The sequence below is a fragment of the Mixophyes fleayi genome, chromosome 9 (genome assembly GCF_038048845.1).
Source record: "Mixophyes fleayi isolate aMixFle1 chromosome 9, aMixFle1.hap1, whole genome shotgun sequence".
Taxonomy (NCBI): domain Eukaryota; kingdom Metazoa; phylum Chordata; class Amphibia; order Anura; family Limnodynastidae; genus Mixophyes; species Mixophyes fleayi.
The window spans coordinates 104,592,037-104,613,984 of record NC_134410.1 but is presented as its reverse complement, the minus strand read 5'-3'; the positions used below and the strand labels follow the sequence as shown (position 1 = coordinate 104,613,984).

The 21,948-nt window shown below is 39.6% G+C and overlaps 1 protein-coding gene and 1 long non-coding RNA gene across 5 annotated transcripts in view; both read left to right on the top strand.

The window, feature by feature from the left end:
* The window catches only part of LOC142100892 (uncharacterized), a 70,531-nt gene that overhangs the window by 42,699 nt on the left and 5,884 nt on the right, over positions 1 to 21,948 (top strand). The gene's annotated exons all lie outside the window — the stretch shown is intronic.
* Positions 780 to 18,506, top strand: LOC142100883 (protein kinase C delta type-like). Of its 4 annotated transcripts, none has more exons than XM_075184775.1 (10): positions 781 to 830; positions 1,635 to 1,752; positions 12,837 to 12,937; positions 13,288 to 13,458; positions 13,665 to 13,756; positions 14,738 to 14,800; positions 15,522 to 15,660; positions 16,408 to 16,551; positions 16,914 to 17,042; positions 18,324 to 18,506. In XM_075184775.1, exons 4-10 carry the CDS (start codon positions 13,378 to 13,380, stop codon positions 18,465 to 18,467), a joined length of 792 nt encoding a protein of 263 aa, XP_075040876.1. In that variant the 5' UTR covers positions 781 to 830; positions 1,635 to 1,752; positions 12,837 to 12,937; positions 13,288 to 13,377; the 3' UTR covers positions 18,468 to 18,506. The 4 variants fall into 4 exon arrangements, with proteins under 4 accessions (XP_075040878.1, XP_075040876.1, XP_075040877.1 ...); XM_075184776.1 differs by lacking the exon at positions 781 to 830 and adding an exon at positions 839 to 1,071; XM_075184774.1 differs by lacking the exon at positions 781 to 830 and adding an exon at positions 1,249 to 1,469.

The following is a 21,948-nucleotide window of genomic DNA, read 5'->3' as shown; positions in this document are numbered from 1 at the left end:
AGGTACCCAAAAGGCAACTGAGGAACAGGCACTGAGGGTTTGGAGGAAGTGCCTTTTGTATTTGGCGCCAGGATTGCCTGGCCAATAGGAGGAAAGGCATAGATTTCATAATTTGCGGGTCTGCGCATGCGCAGACCTGAATCCAAGATGGCGGCGCCCGGGACGGAGCGGACCGCCGGAGGCAGGTAAGTTTGCCGGGGGTCCGGTGAGCTGCCCGATACCCCGGCGGGTGACAAAACCGTTCAGATTCCAGCTATCATTCATTTAGTACATTCTACAAAATGACAGCTAGAATCTAATTGGTTGCTATAGGCAACATCTCCACTTTTAACCCGCTCGGTTTGATACATTTACCCCCGGTGTTAAATCGATTTACATGTCACACACACACATTGTATTAACATGCCACACACACACATTGTATTAACATGCCACAAACACATTGTATTAACATGTCACACACATTGTATTAACATGTCACAAACACATTGTATTAACATGTCACACACACACATTGTATTAACATGTCACACACTATGTTGACATACCTCTCACTTACCTAAAATAGCCTTTTTTTCTGTCTGGCCCAGGGAGCATATCTGATCTTCTTCTGCTCCTGAATTGAGCTCTGTGGACTGTGTCAGTTCTCTGATGGGAGAACTGACTGCCTGAGCTGTCTGCAGCAATGCCTGCAAGAGACACTTACCTGAGGCAGTAACTCACTAAGACTTAAGACTGTATCTCTCAGGCATTGCTGTAGTCAGCTCAGGCAGTGATGGGCAGGAGGCAGTCCTAAAGGAGGAAGCGCCTCTGACTACCAATGACAACATGTAAGTCATGTAAGCACAAGTAAGTCATGAGCTGGGGACACAAGTCCTGCAGCACAGTGACAAATTACATTGGAACGGTATTGTGGCTCCGCCCCTTGTCAGGTGGGGCGGGGCTATTAGGCATTGGGGCCCACCAGGAATTTCCTTGGTCCCCCGCTTGGGCAGTCTGACTCGGCCCGCAACTGTTCAGGAGGCACATCACGGTATATCACAGAGAATTAAATCTGCCCCATACGGAGAAGTTTTAGTCAAATAAGTTTTTCATTGATTTGTTTGCTGAATACGAATATAGACATTGGGGAGGGGTCAGCATGCATAATGCTATCAGCACATACTTGAAATTGTAGTGTCACAACAAAGTGCACTACAAGTGGTGCACACATTGATAAATTAATTATGTTGCTATTTCATATTTAATTAGTTGTTGCAAGTGTACCCTGTGCATGCTGGCGCCTGACAGTGGGTCCCGATAAGCACACTGCCCCCCTGGATAGTATCAGAACAGATATTAGTCTCCATCCTGTCACATTATGTTCAATCTGAGAGAGAGAGAGAATTTAATATCTCTGTGCATAGAGGTTTAGGCCGCAAGAAGATGGCCGACCATCCTACATCACTCAGGACAAAGTAAACTGACAAGTGAGTTTCAGTACTTTCCAGTGACTATACCTCTCTTGTAGAGTTTAGACAAAAATAAAATAGCCGCTGCTCTACATCTATGTATGTATGATGCACTCCACGGTAGGATAAATAGATGGTATAATCAAAAAGGGAGAGTTAATGCCCCTGTGCTTTGATTGTCAGACCACAAGAAAATGGCCGCCGCTCTCCAGCTCTGTTTGGATCCTGCACTCGACTGTATGTGTCTGTTACTGTGTCCGGGAGACTTCATGACTGTTCATAGGGATTGGAGATGCTGCTGGTCAGTACTTGTTTATTTTTATTTATAGATATGTAGTATTACTGTTGGGGTAATATGAGTGGGCAGCCTGTAATTTAGTCATGTATGTGAGGTCTGAACACATTTATATATCATACCTTTGTACCCCTATTATGTTCCCCTATACTCCTAATAAATATGTCCTGTACCCCTAATGTATCCCACCCCTTGCTATATTGTCCTGTACCCCATCTAAATATATTCTGTACTCCTAATGTATCCCTTTCTACATACGCCTATACCCCTATATATGTCTCCCGACTGTCCCGATTTTTGCTGGACAACCCGATTTGCAGACTGCAAAAGGGGTGGGGTTTAGCATGAAAGTGGGTGGAACTTTATGGAAATATGTCATTTGTGGCCGGAGATTGGGTGGACCAAGGGTGGGGCTTACTTTGTTCCTCTTCTGGGATTCTAAATGTTAGGAGGTATGTATAGTTCTACAAGTGCCTGCAAACAATGACCGTAATGGGCTGTGAGTGCATGCTGACACTTGTAGTGCCACAAGTGCTTGTTCTATATTTTAAGTGTATTACTCTGATACCCAACAACCAAGGGTATCAGAAGGGGCCCAGTGCTATTCAGCATTCAGCCTGTCCTCAATAGGTGCAAGGGCCCAATAATAATTTTACAATGCCCTCCTCTAGCAGCAGCATTGCTGCGCTTATAAAAATAAATATTTATTTACTTTTTTCCGTTCTAACAAGTAAGATCACTCCAGCAGTTTTTGAGCTATCTTCATTGGTATACCACATTTTTTTGGGGAGAAACCACCACTTATTACATTGCATATAGGGCAGCACGGGGCCAGGGTGACATGAGCAGTCCCAACCCCACCCACTTCACCAACGAAGCGGGCAGGATTCGGGAGGTTGCCCTGCTCTCCCGGGAGTCTGGGTGAGCTCTCAAAAATTGTGAAGTCTCCCTGACATCCTGGGATAATAGGCAAATATGGATTTCACTTTATTTGTGTATTTAGGGCAGCACAGTGGCCTAGTGGTTAGCACTTCTGCCTCACTGGGGTCATGAGTTCGATTCCTGACCATGGCCTTATCTGTGTGGAGTTTGAATGTTCTCCCTGTGATTCCGTGGGTTTCCTCCGGGTGCTTCGGTTACCTCCCACACTCCAAAAACATACTAGTAGGTTAATTGGCTGCTATCAAATTGACCCTAGTCTGTGTGTGTATGTTAGGGAATTTAGACAGTAAGCTCCAATGGGGCAGGGACTGAATGAGTAGAGCGCTGTGGAATCAGTGGCGCTATATAAATAAATGGTGATGATGATGATGATGATTGCACGCTGTGTTTACCTTCAGTGTAGTAAAATCAGGATTGCAGTTTTAACCTTGTGGTATAAAAGAATGCACTTTTATGTGCATTTTGCTCTTTAGTAAGTTGCATAGTTTTCAAACTGCATATCATAACACCAAGAACCATGCGGTTTGTCCTTTAGTGAATCCCACCTGGGTATTAACAAATAGACAAAGTAGTATAAAGACTCTGCACATAATCTTACAATCTTTATTTTAATACTTTAATATTAATTTGTGCCAGTGATTACATGTCCAGCCAAATTGAATAGGAAAAAGTGCTTAATAGGGCTTTATGAATCAGTCACACTGCAATGGTGAATTGGAGGTCAGAAGATTGTTTCAGTATAGAAAGTGAAGTCTACAGAGGGGTAATAAATGGATGGAATAGCACATACTTGCCAACTTTATGTTGGCCACGTCCGGAAGTTCCTGGAGGGCAGGAGGGGTGTATGGGCGGAGGGGACGTGGCTTTACGAATTTCGTCAATTTGTCTTACCCCCAGTGATGTAATGCCTGTTTTGGGACTTTCTACAGTGGTATAAAGACCCAAAACAGGTATTATATCACTGGGGGCGGGGCCAAAATAATGCGAATCGCAAAGCCCCGTCCCCTCCACGAATACATGTCGGCTCTGATCTGGATGCGGGAGAATTCGGGATTCTCGCGAACGGGAGAGTTGGCATGTATGGATTAGCGTAGGAAGCTAACAAATAGTTCAGGAATTTGTTAAGCTTGTCTAAAGAGATGGGAGATGGGAGACAGGGATTTCCACAGAGTGGGTGCAGCATGAAAGCATCCTGAAATCGTGAATGGGTGAAAGCAGTGAGTGTGTATTAGAGGCACAGATCTTTGGCAAAGGGGTCGAGTTAGGCGATATTTTGAGAAAAGAGAAGAGATAGAAGCAGGTACAGTGTTGTTTATGGCATAGTATGTGAGAAGTGTTTTATATTGAATTTGGTCAGTTACAGGCAGCCAAGTATGCAGAGCGGAGCAACAGTATAAGAATGTTTTGCAAGGAAAATTAGTGTAACCACTACATTCATAATAAGAAGATAATTGTTACTGTCAATGTGGGAGATTATGGGTTCATGAATAAAAGTTTTGCAGTGTCTTGTGTGAAATAAATAAGCTATTCTGGAGATGTTTGTTACTTGTACATGACAGGGTTAGGATGAAGCAGAGCTGTAACTAGACATTTTAGTTCCCTGGGCAAAGCAGAACACTGGCCCCACCAATGTACCTTTATGGGAGTAGATGCTGCCTCATAGCGGTTATACATAGCCGGTATCTCCTGCCTGCTGGTGTCTTATGCTCCGCTGCTGCTTGGTCAGATCCTGGAATATTGGGGTTCTGTTTGTAGAAGAGAAAGTTACTATGCACCTTCTATAAAGATGAGCAGTAAAAGAAGAATCTAGGTGTCTCTCCCCACAACCAGACAGACATTAAATCAGTAGCCTTTTCTGTTTAAAAACACCCAAACACCATTCTACCCAATCTTTTCCAGAATTTAATTAATAGCATTTACAGTTGATGTCTATTTCCCTCCATATACCTCGACATAAAATAAATACCACCAACGTTTAATAATTAGGCCTTCTTCCCCCTAACCAGCCCGACTTTAATTTAATAACATTCCCATTTAAACAACAGACATACCCCAATCAGCCCAGACATTAAATCAGTAGCATTCCCATTTAATAAACAGACATATTCCACCTCAACCAGACCCAACATTCATTTAGTAACATTCCCATTTAAATAATAGACCCGTTTCACCTCTCACCAACCCCTACCATTAAATTAATAGCATCCCCATTTAATAACCCATATTATTCATCACCAAACCCAAATTAAGTTAATAACCTCCATATTTAAAAACCAGACCCTCACCACCCTGAAATTAAATTATTAACATTTCCTTTTAATACAAAGGCCAATTTCCCCCACCAGTCCAACAATCAAATTATGGCTTACAAATTTCCCCTCAATTAATAGTATATATTATTGCATATTAATGTTTTACTGATTTTTTTTTATCTATTACTTATGTTTTCATATTATATATCACATTTATGTACACCAAAGAAATTTCCCCCTTCCCTCCTATCCCTGCTGCCTGAATCTCAGTCTATTCTCTGCAGAATCCCCACCTATTCTCTATGGACTCTTCTCTCCAGACCACTCCCCCCCCCTCCCCCCCTCCCGTTTACTCCAGACACCCTCTTCTACAGCTGTCCATCCTGTTCTCTCCAGAGCCCTCCCTCTTTCTCTCTAGAACCCCCCCCCCCTCCTGTTCTCTGCAGACCTCCCTCCTGTTCTCACCAGAGCCCTCACCCCTTGTCTCCAGCCCCTCTAATCATTTCTTTACCGGAGCTTCTCTTCTTCTTTCTATATGTTTTTCCTATTTCCTCTTGATCCTCTTTCTTCTTCCTTCTGTGCCGGCTCCTAGTCTCCTGTGTTCTGACACCGTCCTGGCGCTATTATTTGCATGTTAGAACGTTGCAGGAACAGGAAACTGGCACCCTCCTCCTTGGGCTTGCTCTTTTTAATCGCAGTGGAGTCCCGCGTTTCTGCCACTACAGGAATATACTGCTGCTTCATTGGTGGGGATTTGGTATGTAACGGGCAGTCAGGTGTTGCGCCCCCACTTGGCCTTGCACCATAACCTGCACCGTCTGTCTCACTTCATTCAGAAAACACTCTGTTCCATTTCATACCTGTATGCTACCTGTTTCTCATTTCAACATATGGAATTTTCTTTTTGTTTGTTTCAATGTCACAATAAAAATATTTTGGTGGAAAAAAATATATTTTTTTTTAATGTTGTTGTGTTTTGTGTAGTTGTTCTTGTTGTTATTTACAATTTATAGTTAATAGGGGAACATTGTGTATGTTTTATTCATGAAATGCAAATGTGTAATAATGAGACATATTTGATACTGAAGAATAAGTTAAAGGGAAAAATCTTAGCATGGTCTAGTGTAGGTTAATGAGGTAATGCAATGAAAGGTTTAATATTAGTAAATTGTCAGGAGTCTGCAGTGTTTTATGACTAATAAAGGTAATTAAAGAAATGATCACAGTTGCATTCTGATGTGAATTAATAGTAAATACGCATGTAGTAAAAAAAAGTACAATTGCAAAATAAAAATAATAAAATAAATCCCGCGTATGCACAACCATGCTTCCAGCTGAATTACGTACCATAACTTGTTTACTGCTATTTTCATATCAGAACATATCTGTGGAAATGTGGCTTTGAATAGTTACTTGCAAGTTGCTTTCCGATTTGAATCGGGCCTAAAATCTTCATATTTGAGCAATGTATTGAGGCCATCTTTCCATGTGTGACCAGGTGACATCCTCAGGCTTCCGCCAATGTGGACCAATGTGTGAATGCTTCATAAATAATACTAGAAACGTTCCTGTGTAATTTTGAACAAATTGAGACCAAGCTCGATGTGATTAATATGTTGGAAACATTAATTACTTTCTTTATCACATTATATTTGATATTAACTGAAATAAATATATTAAACTTATTTAATGTTGTTATTTGCCAAGATAAAGACAAAATCTTATGGGATTTTGGGCAAAATCTCTTATGGTTTTTGATCGAACTTTCACATCTATAAAGGAGTATATTCAGAAATTGAGACGGCCCATTGATGATCTTATCTTTATTTGGACAGTGAACATGCTGGATTTGGAGAGGGTTTTTTGCCATTAAAAAAATAATAACTTTAATGTAATTTTTACACACGGTTAATAATACTTTTATCATTTTATAATTTCTTTTCATCAAATCCCATGAGTGTCATGTAATCTTTTACACCTTTAGCGACTTGGATGCAAATACAAACCTGGATGCACAAAGTAGCCACAGGAATGGTTTATATCAATCCCAAAGTGTCAGCTTTTCAGGATTATAAAGAATTGTACGCTTGATAAGGATTATTATAAGGAATTCCTTGTCCTTATAGAGAGATTCAGGGAAAAGAGAAGGATATGATTTATAGAGGCTCTTTATACAGATTAAGAAATGTTAGTACTCACATACATTGAGTTTCATCTCTGTTTATAATACTATTAGAACTATCTATGAATAGTTTTATGAACCCGAAAGGTACATTAAGATTATGTGATTTCCATTAATGGACGGCTTTGCTTACAAAGAGAATGTCTTTTTAATAATTACTCTAAGTGAATTTTCTGTTACATTTCTTCCTCTTTTATTGAAAAATATGGTATTGTTTTGTAGCATATTGTAATAAATATAGTTTTATAATTTATAGAATAGTTAGAGCAAAAGGCACAGACAAAATGCAAATTGCTCATATTTTATTTTCATTCACCTATTGCTGCCCACAAACACAGCCCTACATCTATTCAGCAACGTCTAACATATATATTATGATAACTTAATGATATTGAAAATTTGTACTTTATTAGGCAATTATTCAGTATCTGTAAGCAAAAATAAAGATTGCAGCTAACCTGTAATTTCCTTTACGTACATTAATTAGGAATTATCTTTTATATGTGGACAAGAATAAAGTTTATAGTTTACATGTAATGTTCTTTGTATGTCTGTGTGTTCAGCAGTTTTCTATTTTCAATAACTGTAGAGTGTAAACTATTTTTTTCTTTGCTTTTCAATATTGTAACAGTATGGGTTCACATGGCATAAAACAGGCTTAAATGTGCTGGGCATATGGTAGAGTAAGTAAACATATGTTCTTGAACTAGAGGCACTAGGTCTATTGCTGGAAATGCCAAATGATACCTATTTTTCTTACAATAAGGTCCCAGCTACAAGTTAGGTGACATGAGTTGGGTTTCCGGGCTGATGAGCTGACAGTTAAACCATGGCTGGTGGCAGTGAGTTCCATGTTATTTGACATCACTTGTATCCTAGCAACGCTGATGTTTATTTTCACCAGTCCGTGTGGCAGTTGGAAGTCAGTCAGGCAAGTTGCATGATCTGGTGAAATGTCTTCAAAATCGGAGAAAAATATTTGTTTTGAGGAAGAGGAGTTTGAGGTTTATAAGAGGAGAAAGAGAAGGATGGTTTTAAGGAAGAGAAGGATTTCTGATAGCTCAGAAGAATATGGGTCCATCAAGAAGAAGGGTAGAAAGAGGTCTTCAGCAGAGTCACATACTAAAGGTTTCGGAAAGGGTCTACATGTTGTAGAGGAATGTATAATTATCGAAAGTTCAGACGATGGTGGTTCCATGGTTATGGCAAACCGAAAGAGAAGGATATCTGCAGGGTCCAAAGGGAAGATTCCTAAGAGTCTACATGTTGTAGAGGAATGTATAATTATCGAAAGTTCAGACGATGGTGGTTCCATGGTTATGGCAAACCGAAAGAGAAGGATATCTGCAGGGTCCCAAGAGAAGATTCATAAGAGTCTACATGCTGAAGAAGGATGTATAATTATCGAAAGTTCAGACGATGGTGGTTCCATGGTTATGGCAAACCGAAAGAGAAGGATGTTTGCAGGGTCCGAAGAGACGATTCATAAGAAAGAAGTAGAGATGGATAAGGGGAGAAAGAAACAGATTTCTGAGGAGGAAGAAAGTGTCAGCTTAGAGGGTTACTTTTATCAAATTGATTCCATCAAGACTGGAGATAGAAAGAGACAGAAAACAGCTGGGGAGGCCATTGGTGTGGAGTGGAGATATAGTAGACAGAAAGGCGAGTGTAGTAAAGACCAGGAAATAGCAGGTATGGTAGCATTGATATATAAGACACGAAAAGCAGTAGAATTGTAATGTAAACCTATTACAACGAAAAGAAAAAGTGGTGGTTAATCTCATGCGAAACACTAGGGATTTTTATAAAATATCATTAATCTTTATTGTTATGTATTAAAAACAATTAATTGTAAGAATATTGGATGTTAAAATAATAGTAAGAAAAATGTGAAGAATAAAAAGAAGACACTAAAATACAGTATAACAAATGCAATATATAATCTGTTACTGTGTATCATTTAATCAATTAATCTCTATTATTTTCGCATTCTACTTATTATTCAATTGTCCAGAGCTTTTCAGATTGTCTATCAGATCTACAATAATGTCAGTATAGGAAAAATGTTACAGATCAACAGATTAGCAACGTGATGGTTTTCAGATTTTAATGATAAATTAACTTTAAGAAAATGCTATCCAATTATTTCACGGTTACGCTAAAACATTGAGAATATCATAGCCAGCAATGCAGTAGGTTATTTATAAACTTGGATATATTGTATAGTGTTATAGCAGTTGTGTAGAAAGGTTATTATATCTGTATAGCAAGCAGCATCTATTATATCTAGTTTGCAATTAATTAATATCAGTACAGCGTCATGTTGTAACTTATACTGGCAGCAACTGAATATGTTTATTCCCTCACTTATAGTCATTTGTCAGTTATCTGTATAGCCTTACTATAAAACTCTTAGGGGCATATTCAATTCCGATCCGATCCGCGGTAACGCGCATTACCGCGGAAAATGCGCAGTACTACCGGTAATACGGTACCGCAATAACGCGGATTTTCGTATCGGAATTGAATATGCCCCTTAGTGCTTATTAGCAGTATTGGCCCTTCAAATGGGGTTTTTAGATGTCAGTTCATACAGTATCCAAATTCATATGTTGCCTATATTTTACTGCAACCAGAATAAGTTACCTTATAAGGCAATAAGTAGTTCAGGAAATGCTGCCTAGTTGTACCTCAGGTTTGCTGGAGAAATGTTAATCAGCGACATAGTTTCTATTTAAGGAGTCAAGTATGTTCCATAATATTGTAACAATCATATTACAAAGTAATTGTATAGATTTAATAAACAACAGAATTTTCTCAATCATGGTTTTTTTTTATGAATTAACCCCAGTTTGAATCCCAGTTTGAGTCGTATTGGTATCCCCTTTATCTGCTTGTTTCTTCATGTATGTTGAATTAGTAATCTTTTTACCTAGCAGACCCAGAAATTTAGATATGGGTAAGTGTAATAACGATCAAATCAGTTTGTTTGTGATCTTCTTGCAGATGGATATTTAGCTAGTGTTAATTATATCGAACAAGTCGGTAAGCGGCTTACATTTTATAGCATTTTAGATTTGATAGTTTTCTGTGTCTGTATACTTAGTTTAATATTTACTATAGTGTTGACACTTTACATTATTGGTCAAATAGCACTAAGAGGTATTAGATTATATTATTCATTAGTTCATTCATTTAGGGGCTTAATTTTTAAAACAGTAAGCAGAGATAGAAACGCAGACATGCATTTTGCCTAGGTGCTTTTTCAAGGTTTTTCAAGTTTGTTTATTATATCCATTATCCTAAAATTATTTTGTAATATGAATATTGCAATATTATACAACTTACTCAAGTCTTTAAATAGTAACTATATAAATGAATAACATTCTTCCAGCAAACCTGAGTTACAACTAGCATAACCGGGAAATAATTGGATAGCATTTTCTTAAAGTTAATTTATCATTATAATCTAACTATTATCACAGTGCTAATCTGTTGATCTGTAACATTTTTCTTATACTGATATTATTATAGATTTGGGTATTTAGTTACACTTACGAGTTTAGTTAATTGAATGATACACAGAGAGCACAGAAAAGAGTGATTACTGTAATAAATTATATGCAGTAACAGATGATGTATTACAGTTGTTATACTGCAATTTAGTCCCTTATTTTCATTCTACAGATTTTTCTTACTATTAACTTAATATCCAATATACTCAAAATTAATTGTTTTTAATGCATAACAATGAAGGATATTGAGATTTTATAACCTTCCCTAGTGCATGGAATCAGAATAACCATAACTTTTACTTCTCTTTGTAACAGATATTAACCTAGTGGTTATCAGCGGTAGCACCTCATATAGAAATGTAATTATACCAAATAAGTGGGAAAGGTTATGTATCATATAAAATAATAACCAGTGCGGCAGGAACCCCCTCCCCCTTTGTATAATAATCAAAACCTCACAACAGCACCAGCGAAAAATCAGGACAACTTAGGCAACACCTCTGATCCACCTCTGCCACACCGACTTTCTTTGATGATCACACACACCTCTGCCAACAAACTATGCACCTTTTGCCCTATGAAATTGGCAACTAGTCCCGGAACTGGTGGGAAATATGATAATAGGTAATAAAGTTTTTTAACTTCTACCTTTATGAAAACATTTTTCTAACTTATCTGAATTAATCAATTGTGAGTAGTCACATACAAAATGTACATGTAATGATCTTTTGCAGGATTTTCACCCTTCTTGGTGTTTCCCCTTCTTTTCAGGGTAATTTTATCAAACTGCTATTTTCTGGCTAGTTTGAAAAGTGGACATGTTGCCTATAGCAACCAGTCAGATTCTAGTTATCCTTTATTTAGTACATTCTACAAATGATAGCTAGAATCTGATTGGTTGCTATAGGCAACATCTCCCCTTTCCAAGCTAGCCAGAAAATCACAACTGGATAAATATAAATATAAATATACCCTTTGGATTCCATCCCTTTGACCCAGAAGTCTCAATTACTGGGGGTCACTGGATGTCATTCTCCTATTATTATGACTGGGACCCACCATGTGTCTTTGGTAGGTAATTATTTATACCAAATCACTACACTATATGTTTTTTTAAAAAAAATTCAACTCTTTTTGCCTGCCATTCAATACGCTGACAATTACCCTGCTGCATTATGACAGCTAATGCTTCTGCTATAAGTGTCAGGAAAGCCTTGTAATTCAGTGTTTTCTACACATAGAAGTTTTTCACGTGCCAAGAGCCCCATAAGTGCAATGGGAAAGTTCAAAAAAATATGTGTAAGTGATCACCAGGTTTTATTATGTACTGTGAGAGTTGGTTTCTGCCTAGATTGAGCCCAGACAGATATAAAGGATGGGGCCTCCATTCTGTGAACACTGTTGTAATATGAAGAAACCCTGAGTGGACAGGCAGACACAAACATTACAAGGAGACAACTGAAAGGAAAACATACACATAGGACTGGGAGACACACTGGCTAAACAGGGAGACGCAATGAGACAGGGAGACACAATGAAAGGACAGGGAGACAGATAGACCAGGAATACTCAGCACAGGGTAAATCACTGACAGGACAGGCACACACTGACAAGACTGGGAGACAAACTGACATGACAGGGAGTTACACTGACAAGACTGGGAGACACTAGCAGGTAGAGGAGAGATGCTGGCAGGAGAGAGAAGACACTAATGTTACTTACAAAGACAGGGAAGCATTATTATGATACACACATCTCAGAGGCGAAATCTCCATTCATGACCCAAAAATGGCAATCAGATAAATCTCCTTGGTCAACCACCCCTGCAATGTGTTCTAGTAATTACATATTATATATATAATTACTTGTAAGAAAGGGATCAAATACATTTTTAATTTCTGTTAGTGACGTCATCATCACCGCCAGATGTGGCAAGGAATCCCGCACTTTAACCGCTCTTACAGTAAAGAAACCCTCTCTATGCTGATGGCAAAACTATCTTTCTTCCATGTACAATTGATTGTCCCTTGTTACCTGTATGGCTGTGTTTATGTTGATCTCTCTGTTGTACAAATTACAGTATGCTGATTCCACTACTGTTATATAAATGTTTAACACTATAGAATACATGCATTTTACGTGTACAGTTATCTCTGAATGGTAAATGTTACATTGTTCAAATCATTTTCTCCCCATAAGGAGGAAGTGGTGTTCAGAAAGCTGGTCCTGGAGGTACAGCGTCTAAATACATCAAGAGGCTTTCCTTTTACCATCAGCTCGGCCAGGGCAGCTTTGGGGAGGTAAGTCTTGTGACAGAGGTTGGACAACTCAAGTCAGATGACAACTGTGTGACTCACAGCTTGTAGTAGAAGAAGAATCATGAACAATTATGTCGTTACAACTGTGCTGACTGAAAGCATATTACTGTTATTACTTTCAAAATGTCAATTAAATTCCATCTTGTTAAAGATTTGAATGATTTCTAAAAGTCTTTTCTTCTATATTATAACATGTTACTGAAACCAGTAAGACAATATAACTTAACTCTCAATAACATTGACATACACATAGGAATGTAAATATATTGAGCTACCTGGGTGGTTCTACAGGTAATAAAATAAATATCACTTGTGCATGTCTCTATCTCTAGGTCCTGCTTGCTAAGGACCCTCTAACTGGTCAGCAACTGGCAGTTAAGATCATCCAGAAGAGGAATCTACTGTCGGAGGAAAGGGAGCTGATGTTGGTGGAGCGCAGGGTGCTAGAAGTTGCGTCTGGTAGCGCCTTCCTCGTCCATCCATATCTTGCCTTCCAGACAACGGTATTAGTGTATTTCCTGTTGAAACAAAATCATTAGTTAGGATTTTCTCTATATCTTTCCACATCTTTCACATATACAAGTTTCATCTTTTCTTGGTTAATGACGTTGATATAAGCAAGTATGCTCGCCTAACTTAGCTAAAAAAGTGTTGCTATGTTTTCCTATGTAAATATATTCTTATCTATTGTCTGTGTCCAATCAAACAGAACCATCTATTCCTGGGGCTGGAATATGCAAGTGGCGGGGACTTCCACACGTTCCTGCAGAGGACAGGCTGCTTGGACATCACCAGCGCAGCGTAAGTACCCTAAATACAAAGGAGGGGTGCTCTGAGATGGATTATAACAGTCTGAGCCGGGGTAGGAACAGTCCACCTTTGGAAAATCCCCATTTATATGTAGTGTATATCTGAATGCAATCTTTATTTGAAGCTGGGACAAAAGATGATGCCGCAGATTACATCACTGGTGACATCGTCCATCCAATCCTGATCAATAGACCTCATTTGAGATTGGAATACTGAGCTGTGATCTGCAGTGGTGCTGCAGTGAAAATGAGGCAAAAGTAAATTTGATTGTGCTAGTCTTCAGGTAACGGGAATGGGTACCCAGGAGGATGCCCCAAATTTGGTGTGCAGGTGGACAATTTATATTAAGATGAAGTTGTCCAAACGTTGACAACTCTTTAATAACAATAAAATAGGGATCTTGCATGATGCAGTGTAGTTACACAAGGACTGGAGCATGTTTAGGATAATCTCTTTACTAAAGTGTGTTTGTCGCACCTTATTTATTTGATCTTCATCACCAGCACATCTGTAATTTCCTCAGTTTTATAGTGGGTGGGAATCAACCAATCGGTAACCAATCACATAATACAAATGCTCACAGCATCACAGAATATCAGTGAGTGTGCTTGTTTGCTAATTTGTTAGTGATAACAAAGGGTCCCTTGACAGGGGCAGTGCTATGATGTTAGTAGGGGAATGGGGGCAAGCAGACTGAGGGGTATATTTACTAAACTGCGGGTTTGGAAAAGTGGTGATGTTTCCTATAGCAACCAATCAGATTCTAGCTGTCATTTTGTATAATGCACTAAATAAATGAAAGCTAGAATCTGATTGGTTGCTATAGACAACATCACCACTTTTTCAAACCATTTGATAACAGAAGGAGCAGGAACCCCAACAACAGTGTAGTGACATCAGGCATTCTTCCATTTCTATTATTCTACTATTCTTTCTATTATTAACATGTTACATTAATTTTTTCTCTTTAAGGTTCTATGCAGCGGAGATCACATGTGGGGTGCAATACCTGCACTCTAAGGGTATCATCCATCGGTAATTATATTATTATTCTCAATTTCATACACAGTCAGGTCCAGGTCTTTTACTTACAGTAATGTCTATTTTCTAATTATCCTTCAATTTAGTATTTAAAACACTGTCATCACTAACGGGCCTATTTATTAAACTGAGAAAACCCAATCTCCAGGGAACACTTCCCATCACTAGCAGTGCTATCGCCCTAGTTACAGAAAAGATTCTCCAGGTCTTGAGTCTATTTACCAAGGATTGCAACAGTAACAGAAAAATTTAATGAAAACATATTTTATTAATTCAGTAAAGCATGTTTCCACAACAAAAATGTTTGTATAACTATTTATTTTTAATATGTTTTGTAATATTTTTTAAAACTTTTTTTCAACAAGTGGAGCTGAAAGCCCAAGTCTGCGCATTCAGTTCTACAGGGCATGTGTGAATCAGCTATCCGGGCACACATGGGCATAACCCTGGCCCGACTCTTTCCACTCTGGCCAGTATCACCGGGCAGGTGAATTATATGTTATTAATAAATCATGTGATAGGAGGTTTTCTATTGCTGTGAGGAGCAGAGATAAAAAAAAACGTCCATATTGCCTGCATTTAATAAATTGGCCCATAAGTGGCGCTGTCCTAGCGGGGCAGTTGTCTATAACATTTGACTTCTGTAATACTACTGATAAGTAAAGTATATATTTGTCATTAGGTAAAACAGTTATTAACAATTATTTCTCTTCAGAGACCTAAAGCCTGAAAACATCTTGGTGGCAGAGTCCGGTCATCTAAGAATTGCCGACTTTGGTCTTTCAATAGACAATATGTTTGGGGAGAGGACAGCCACAGAGCGCGTTGGAACTCCTGGATTTATTGCTCCAGAGGTTAGTAGTAAGGTATATTTCTACTGTTTTGTGAGGACATAATATATTATGTAAATGTATTATTAGATCTGAGAAAAACCTTTAAGGAGCTGTCAATTTTATTTAACATTTAATAGGTACAAATATTAACACATATCTTTACTAAACTTCATGTCAAAATGTACTATATATTTATTTCTAAGTGATATTTGAGTAATGTTAGCCGTTTTCATCAGTTCAACCAGCTCAGCCTATGCTGACCTTACAGCTGCCATGAAGATCTAAGTCAAAGTGAATGGCACTGTGAATATATACTGATTTATAATGTAATATGTCATTTACTAAATAGACGTGGGGAATGTGGCACATACTATGGTAAATAAGCACCCACTTCCCTAACAATAAATGTTCACTCAAGTTATTGCTAGCGGAAATTAATTATTGTAGCTGCATAAATACATGAGTTAAAACTTTCTATGTAATATACATTGATGACAGTAATTTATTTAATCAGCAATATTGGATGGACTTTTCACGAGGCAGCGTTGGGTCAGAAACTCCTAATCCTATTTGCTGAATAACCAGCTGTTCTGACATTCACATTATCTTCATTTTTCTAAAACACAAAGAGTAACAAAGAGTAACCGAGTGAAAGAGGGGAGATGATAATAACAAGGAATCAGTGCCATAGAGACACAGAGACATAGGATAAAGTAGACTATCTAATGATAGATTAACGTTTGGTATAATATCTCTCTCTTATGGTAGATGCTGGCAGGAGAGGAGTATAACGCCGGGGTGGATTGGTTTTCATTTGGAGTCATCATTAAGGAAATGATTACCGGAACATCTGGCTACAATCGCAGACGGGCCATAATACCAGGGGATGTGGCTAAAGACATCATTAACAAGGTAAATAAGATTTTCTAATCCATATTATAGTGTTCTGCTCTACATTACTCAAAGCTTAATTGACTTATTACAAAATGAACAGTAGAATCTTACATTAATATATGATATTTATGTGGATATTTCACACCCCATATGTTGTTCTTTACCGTACAGTATTGGTAGTGTAGACCTGAATTACTTACACTGGCTCCACAGGAACACTTTCTTGTCAGGGTATCACACCTATTTACCATCAGTTCTGGCCTCTGGGACAAGTAGTAACCCCATGCAGCTTCATATTTAGGATGTCTGTCATCACAAACTGTATAACCCACATACACACCTCAATGCTACAATGATGACAGAAACTCTTTCTTTTTCAGCTCCTGTGTAATAATCCATCCCAGCGTTTAGGAGTCAATGGAAACATCCGCCAGCATCAGTTTTTCGTGCATATAGATTGGGTCTCGCTGGAAGCCCTTAGAGTTGCTCCTCCACATGTTCCTGGCCCAGTAAGTATATGGAAAAACCTGTTTTGCTCAAAATCAATGTGTGAAAAGACAATAAGTGGTATATTTACTAAGCTGCTGGTTTGAAAAAGTGGAGACGTTGTCTATATCAACCAATCAGATTCTAGCTATCATTTATTTAGTACATTCTACAAAATGACAGCTAGAATCTGATTGATTGCTATAGGCAACATCTCCACTTGTTCAAACCCGCAGTTTAGTAAATCTAGCCCTAAGTGTTATTTACAAATCTGGATAGATCCAGGTCTCCAAAACAAATGTCCTTTTGTCATGACAAGACCTTATACCTACCCGTGTACAGAAAAGGACATGGCTTAGCATATGAGGCAACTGTGCCTCATATTTCACTATAATGCAAAAAGAGATTTCAGGAATATTGAGAGTTTAAATGAGCTTCAAGTGATTGAGACTGTATATTTAGGGGCAATCTTAGTGCTGGTGTTTGTCGCTCAGTACCCTAATGTACTATTGTAAATCAGTTTTAATTTACTCACGTTCAAAATTGGTTGAGATCAGGCGTTGCTCTTACCTTCAAGGAGATGCCTTCTTCTCCAACTAGGTGCACTTTATATGGTATATTGCACTGATTCTGCAATGGAAATTGGGAAAAAAAAATAGAAAAGAAAAACACCCACATTAGATAGAAGTACAAATGTGATACATTAAAAGAAAACAGGTCAGATGTTCTCTAATTGAATATGCACGTGAGGCCTATTGAGCAGTTTTTCAGGAAAAAAGGGAAATGTTTAATGTTTATTTTAGAAGAGAAGAAAAGGTGACAATAGGTACGAGTTTGAAATTTATTTTTTGACATTTGTACTGCCATGTAACATTTTTATGTAGTTTTATTTTATAAGAAATACTTTATATTCTATTGCCCGGTCCATGTGCACATGTGGAAGCTCACTTATAAAAACTATATATATAATATCTAAAGAGTATTTTAAAAGATATAATTTATTTGTTGCACCCCTCCCTCTCTTCCCCCAAAAAAACAAATTACAATTTTACTTTTATACAGTATTACTTTATTGTACTGTGATATTTGATAAGAAGGCTCTCCCATTCATGTGTGCTTGTGGTTGATTTTAGCCATTAATCGCATCTTGTTCATCTCATGGCAAATTGTACTGCAAAAGCTCAAACAATTTAATTATTAAAGTAAAGCAGAACCAAACTTTGCCTTTTCATAACTCTATTTAGCTTTCATGAAGTTCTCATCATGGTTTCAATACATAAACATTTATTTATTTTTTCCTGTAGCCAACCATTAGAACGAGCTCCGGAGTGTTTAATATTGACCACATTGAGAGTGCAGAGGCTCGAAGAACACCAATAAGAGCAGAGGACCAGGAGCTTTTTGGAGGGTTTTCCTATATCAGCCCCAAGTGGAGGACCTTCCCATGAACACCACTTTGATGCGAGTGACATGGCCTCCCCAGCTACTGTAGCAGAGTGCCCCCGGAAGAGTGATAGTAAGGTGCTGCCAATCGGAACTGCAAAACAGTGAGGAATCCCTACAAGGACAATTGGTACAAGACTTCAAGGATAATTGATACACTCCCATGTGGAGCCCTTTTGCTGATGCTCCAGTGGATACATCGCGATCAAGTAAGATCTGTGCGATACTTCACATGCGCCTGTCCAGAGGAATAAGAAGACTGTCACGGGCACTAGGAGTTGCTACCCGAGTGTCACCAGATGGTACTCTGCTGGAGAGGCGGGGATATGGCACGCACCTCAAAGCAGGCAGGTAGTAAGGTGCTGCCAATCGGAACTGCAAAACAGTGAGGAATCCCTACAAGGACAATTGGTACAAGACTTCAAGGATAATTGATACACTCCCATGTGGAGCCCTTTTGCTGATGCTCCAGTGGATACATCGCGATCAAGTAAGATCTGTCCAACACTTCACACGCGCCTGTCCAGAGGAATAAGAAGACTTTAAAGAGATTTTGGAAAAGAAGGATTGTCCGCCAGATACTGGACCCGTTACATTTTGTCGTAGTCAGCAGAATTATGATGGCCAATCTGGAGCATTGCAGTGGGAAGAAAAGTAGAAGAAGGACAGATGTGCACTGCTGCAGAAGCCAGAAGAACTGTAATGTTTAAAGTGTCAGCAGCAAGGATACTTCACACACAACTGTCGAGAGGAAGAAGAAGACTTTGAAGAGAGGTCTCCCGTTGCACTGGATTTTGGAGGAAAGGATCACTAGAGACTGCTGGATACTGGATTGCAGGTGATATTCTCATCTGCACCAGATTCCTAGCATGGATACCCGTATCTGCAGGAAGCAAATTGTAAATTGTACTGGCCGATGGCAGTGGAGGAATTGGTCCCTGGAGAAGGAAGTAGACCTTAGAAGACCCTACACTGGGGATTGCTGAATCATTGGGCATGTGATGGTTACAGTAAGGTGTTGCAGATTGGCATTTTCAATTGGTGGGACTGAGTACAGCTAGAAAGTGAGGAATCCCTACAAGGACAAATGGTACAAGAATTCAAGGATAATTGATACATCCCCACGTAGAGCCCTTTTGTGGCTGACCCAGTTGCTGCATCCTGATAAGGTATGATCTGTGCATGTAGTGTTTTATTCCCCCAGACCCGCTACATTATGACGTAGTGGGCAAGTACACAATGACCAACCTAGGAAACATCCTGAAATACAAGAATGAGAACGTGTGCATGCAGAGAACATTGCAACGGCAAAAAAGGCTATGAGGACAGATGAGCCCAGCAGTAGAAGCCAGAAGAACTATGACCGAAGAACTGCATCTGCAGGTGGCAGAGACCGGGAAATAGGATACATCGCATATAGTGCAGGACTAGCCCATGCCCATGGAGGAGATGGTCTCTGAAGAAGAAGATAGACTGAGAGAACCCTTCACTAGGAATTGCTGTATGCTTGGGCATGTGAAGGTGATAGTAAGGCGTTGCAGATTGGCGTTATGGAGAGGTGGAGCTGAGCAGGTTGAAACAAGGAGGAATCCCTTCAAGGACAATAGGTTCAAGACTTCAAGGATAATTGATACACTCCAACATGGAGCCCTTCTGCGGATACTCCAGAGGCTGCATCGTGATCTATGCGCATTGTTTTCTCTTCTTCCAGACCTGTGAACTATTTTGGCAGAGTTCACACAACCATGATGGACAACCTGGGTATATCCTGCGGTACAAGGGACCCAGCAAGGTGCTTACAATGCAGGAGGTGACCGTGGGCCCATAAAGAGCATTGTAGCGGCAAGTATAGGGGGAGAAGAACAGTTGTGCCTGGTTGTAGAAGCAAGAAAAGCTAAGGTGTTGTAAGTGTTAGCAACCAGGACACATCACATATGACTGGAAGAAGAAGAAGACTTTGAAGAGACGTCTCTCGTTATTGGAATATGGAGGGAAGGATCGCCAGTCCTGCTGAATACTGGATTGTAGCTGATCATCCAATCTGGACAAGATTCTTTGCAAGGTTACCCATGTCTGCAGGAACCAGAGATCAGAGATGGGAGGCAACAGATACAGTGGACAACTGGTTGGTGCCCTTGGAGGAGGGGGTCCCTAAAGAAGTAGGTAAATCTCCGAAAACCCCCCACTGGGGCATACTTTATCTGTGGGCATGTGAAAGTGACAATAAAGCATTGCTGAGCAACATTTACGGATAGGTGGAACTGAGTATGGCGAGACAGTGAGGAATCCCTACAAGGACAATTGGTACAAGACTTCAAGGATAATTGATACACCCCCAGGTGAAACCATTTTGTGGATGTCCCAGTGGCTGCACAATGATCACATAAGATCTATGCGTGTTGTTTTCTTTACCAGCAGGTTCGCTACATTTTGTCATGTTCGGAAAGTTCACCACGTCCAACCTGTGGATCATCCCGGAGTACAAGTGACCCAGCATGGTGATATCAATGGAGGAGCTGACTGCGTGTCTGCAGAGAGCATTGCTGAGACAAAAGAGAGGACAGACATGACTGGCTGCCAAAGCCAGAAGAAATGCTCTGTTATTTGTATCAGTAGCAAGTACAATTCACACATGAGGAAGAAGAAGAAGACTTTGAAGAGTGGACTCACACTGTGCTGGAATTTATCAGAAAGGATGAGAAGAGCCTGCTGGTTGCTGGATTGCAGCTGATCTACCCATCTGGACAAGATTACAGAAAAGGACACCCAAGTCTGCAGAAGGCAGAGACCAGGAGATGAGAGATACCGGATACAGTGGACGAATGGCTGATGCCTGTGGAGGAGGTGTATCCTGAAGAAGAAGGTACAACTGAGCAAATATCTGTCAGCCTATCGATGGCCAGGATGGCGATCAAATTGCGGCTCATCGTCCGCCATTTCAATTTGACGCCTTAGCGACCGTTGTCACTATCGAATTAGTTAAATTTGTCTAAAGAGATGTGAGATGGGAGAGAGTGATTTCCACAGAGTGTGTGTCTCCTTACTCAGTACTTCCAGTCGGCCGCGGCGCACATGCACAGTAAGGTTCTCATACCGTTACTAGGCAACGGGACCCATCTTTCTTCATTTTTGCCGGCCGTCAGGTGTTCCTGACCGCCTCTGCGTCCTCCTCCTATAAGGGGCTTGGCTACGGTACCTAAAGCACTTCCTCCCACACACCTGTGCCAGATTATTGGTTTCATCTCTTCAGTGTGCCTTTTACTTTTCCATGTTTCCATTATTTGTCCTTTGGTTCCTGACTCCTGGCTTCTTCCTGACCACTCTATTTGTCCTGGGATTTGGCTCCATTGACTATCTGGTTACCGATCCCTGTCGAGCTCCTGACCTTCCTTTTGGATCATCCTTGTGTACTGCGCTATCGATTGGTCCTTGACCCGGTTCGTACGACCCTTCCTGATCTCTCCCACTACACTGTTAACTAGCTGG

Bases quoted from the DNA above. Each gene is read 5' to 3' on its own strand.
- LOC142100883 (XM_075184777.1), top strand. From the start codon at position 13,378: ATGTTGGTGGAGCGCAGGGTGCTAGAAGTTGCGTCTGGTAGCGCCTTC. The intron at 13,459-13,664 runs GTATTAGTGTAT...CCAATCAAACAG, and splicing joins ATCTTGCCTTCCAGACAACG to AACCATCTATTCCTGGGGCT. The intron at 14,801-15,521 runs GTAATTATATTA...ATTTCTCTTCAG, and splicing joins TCTAAGGGTATCATCCATCG to AGACCTAAAGCCTGAAAACA.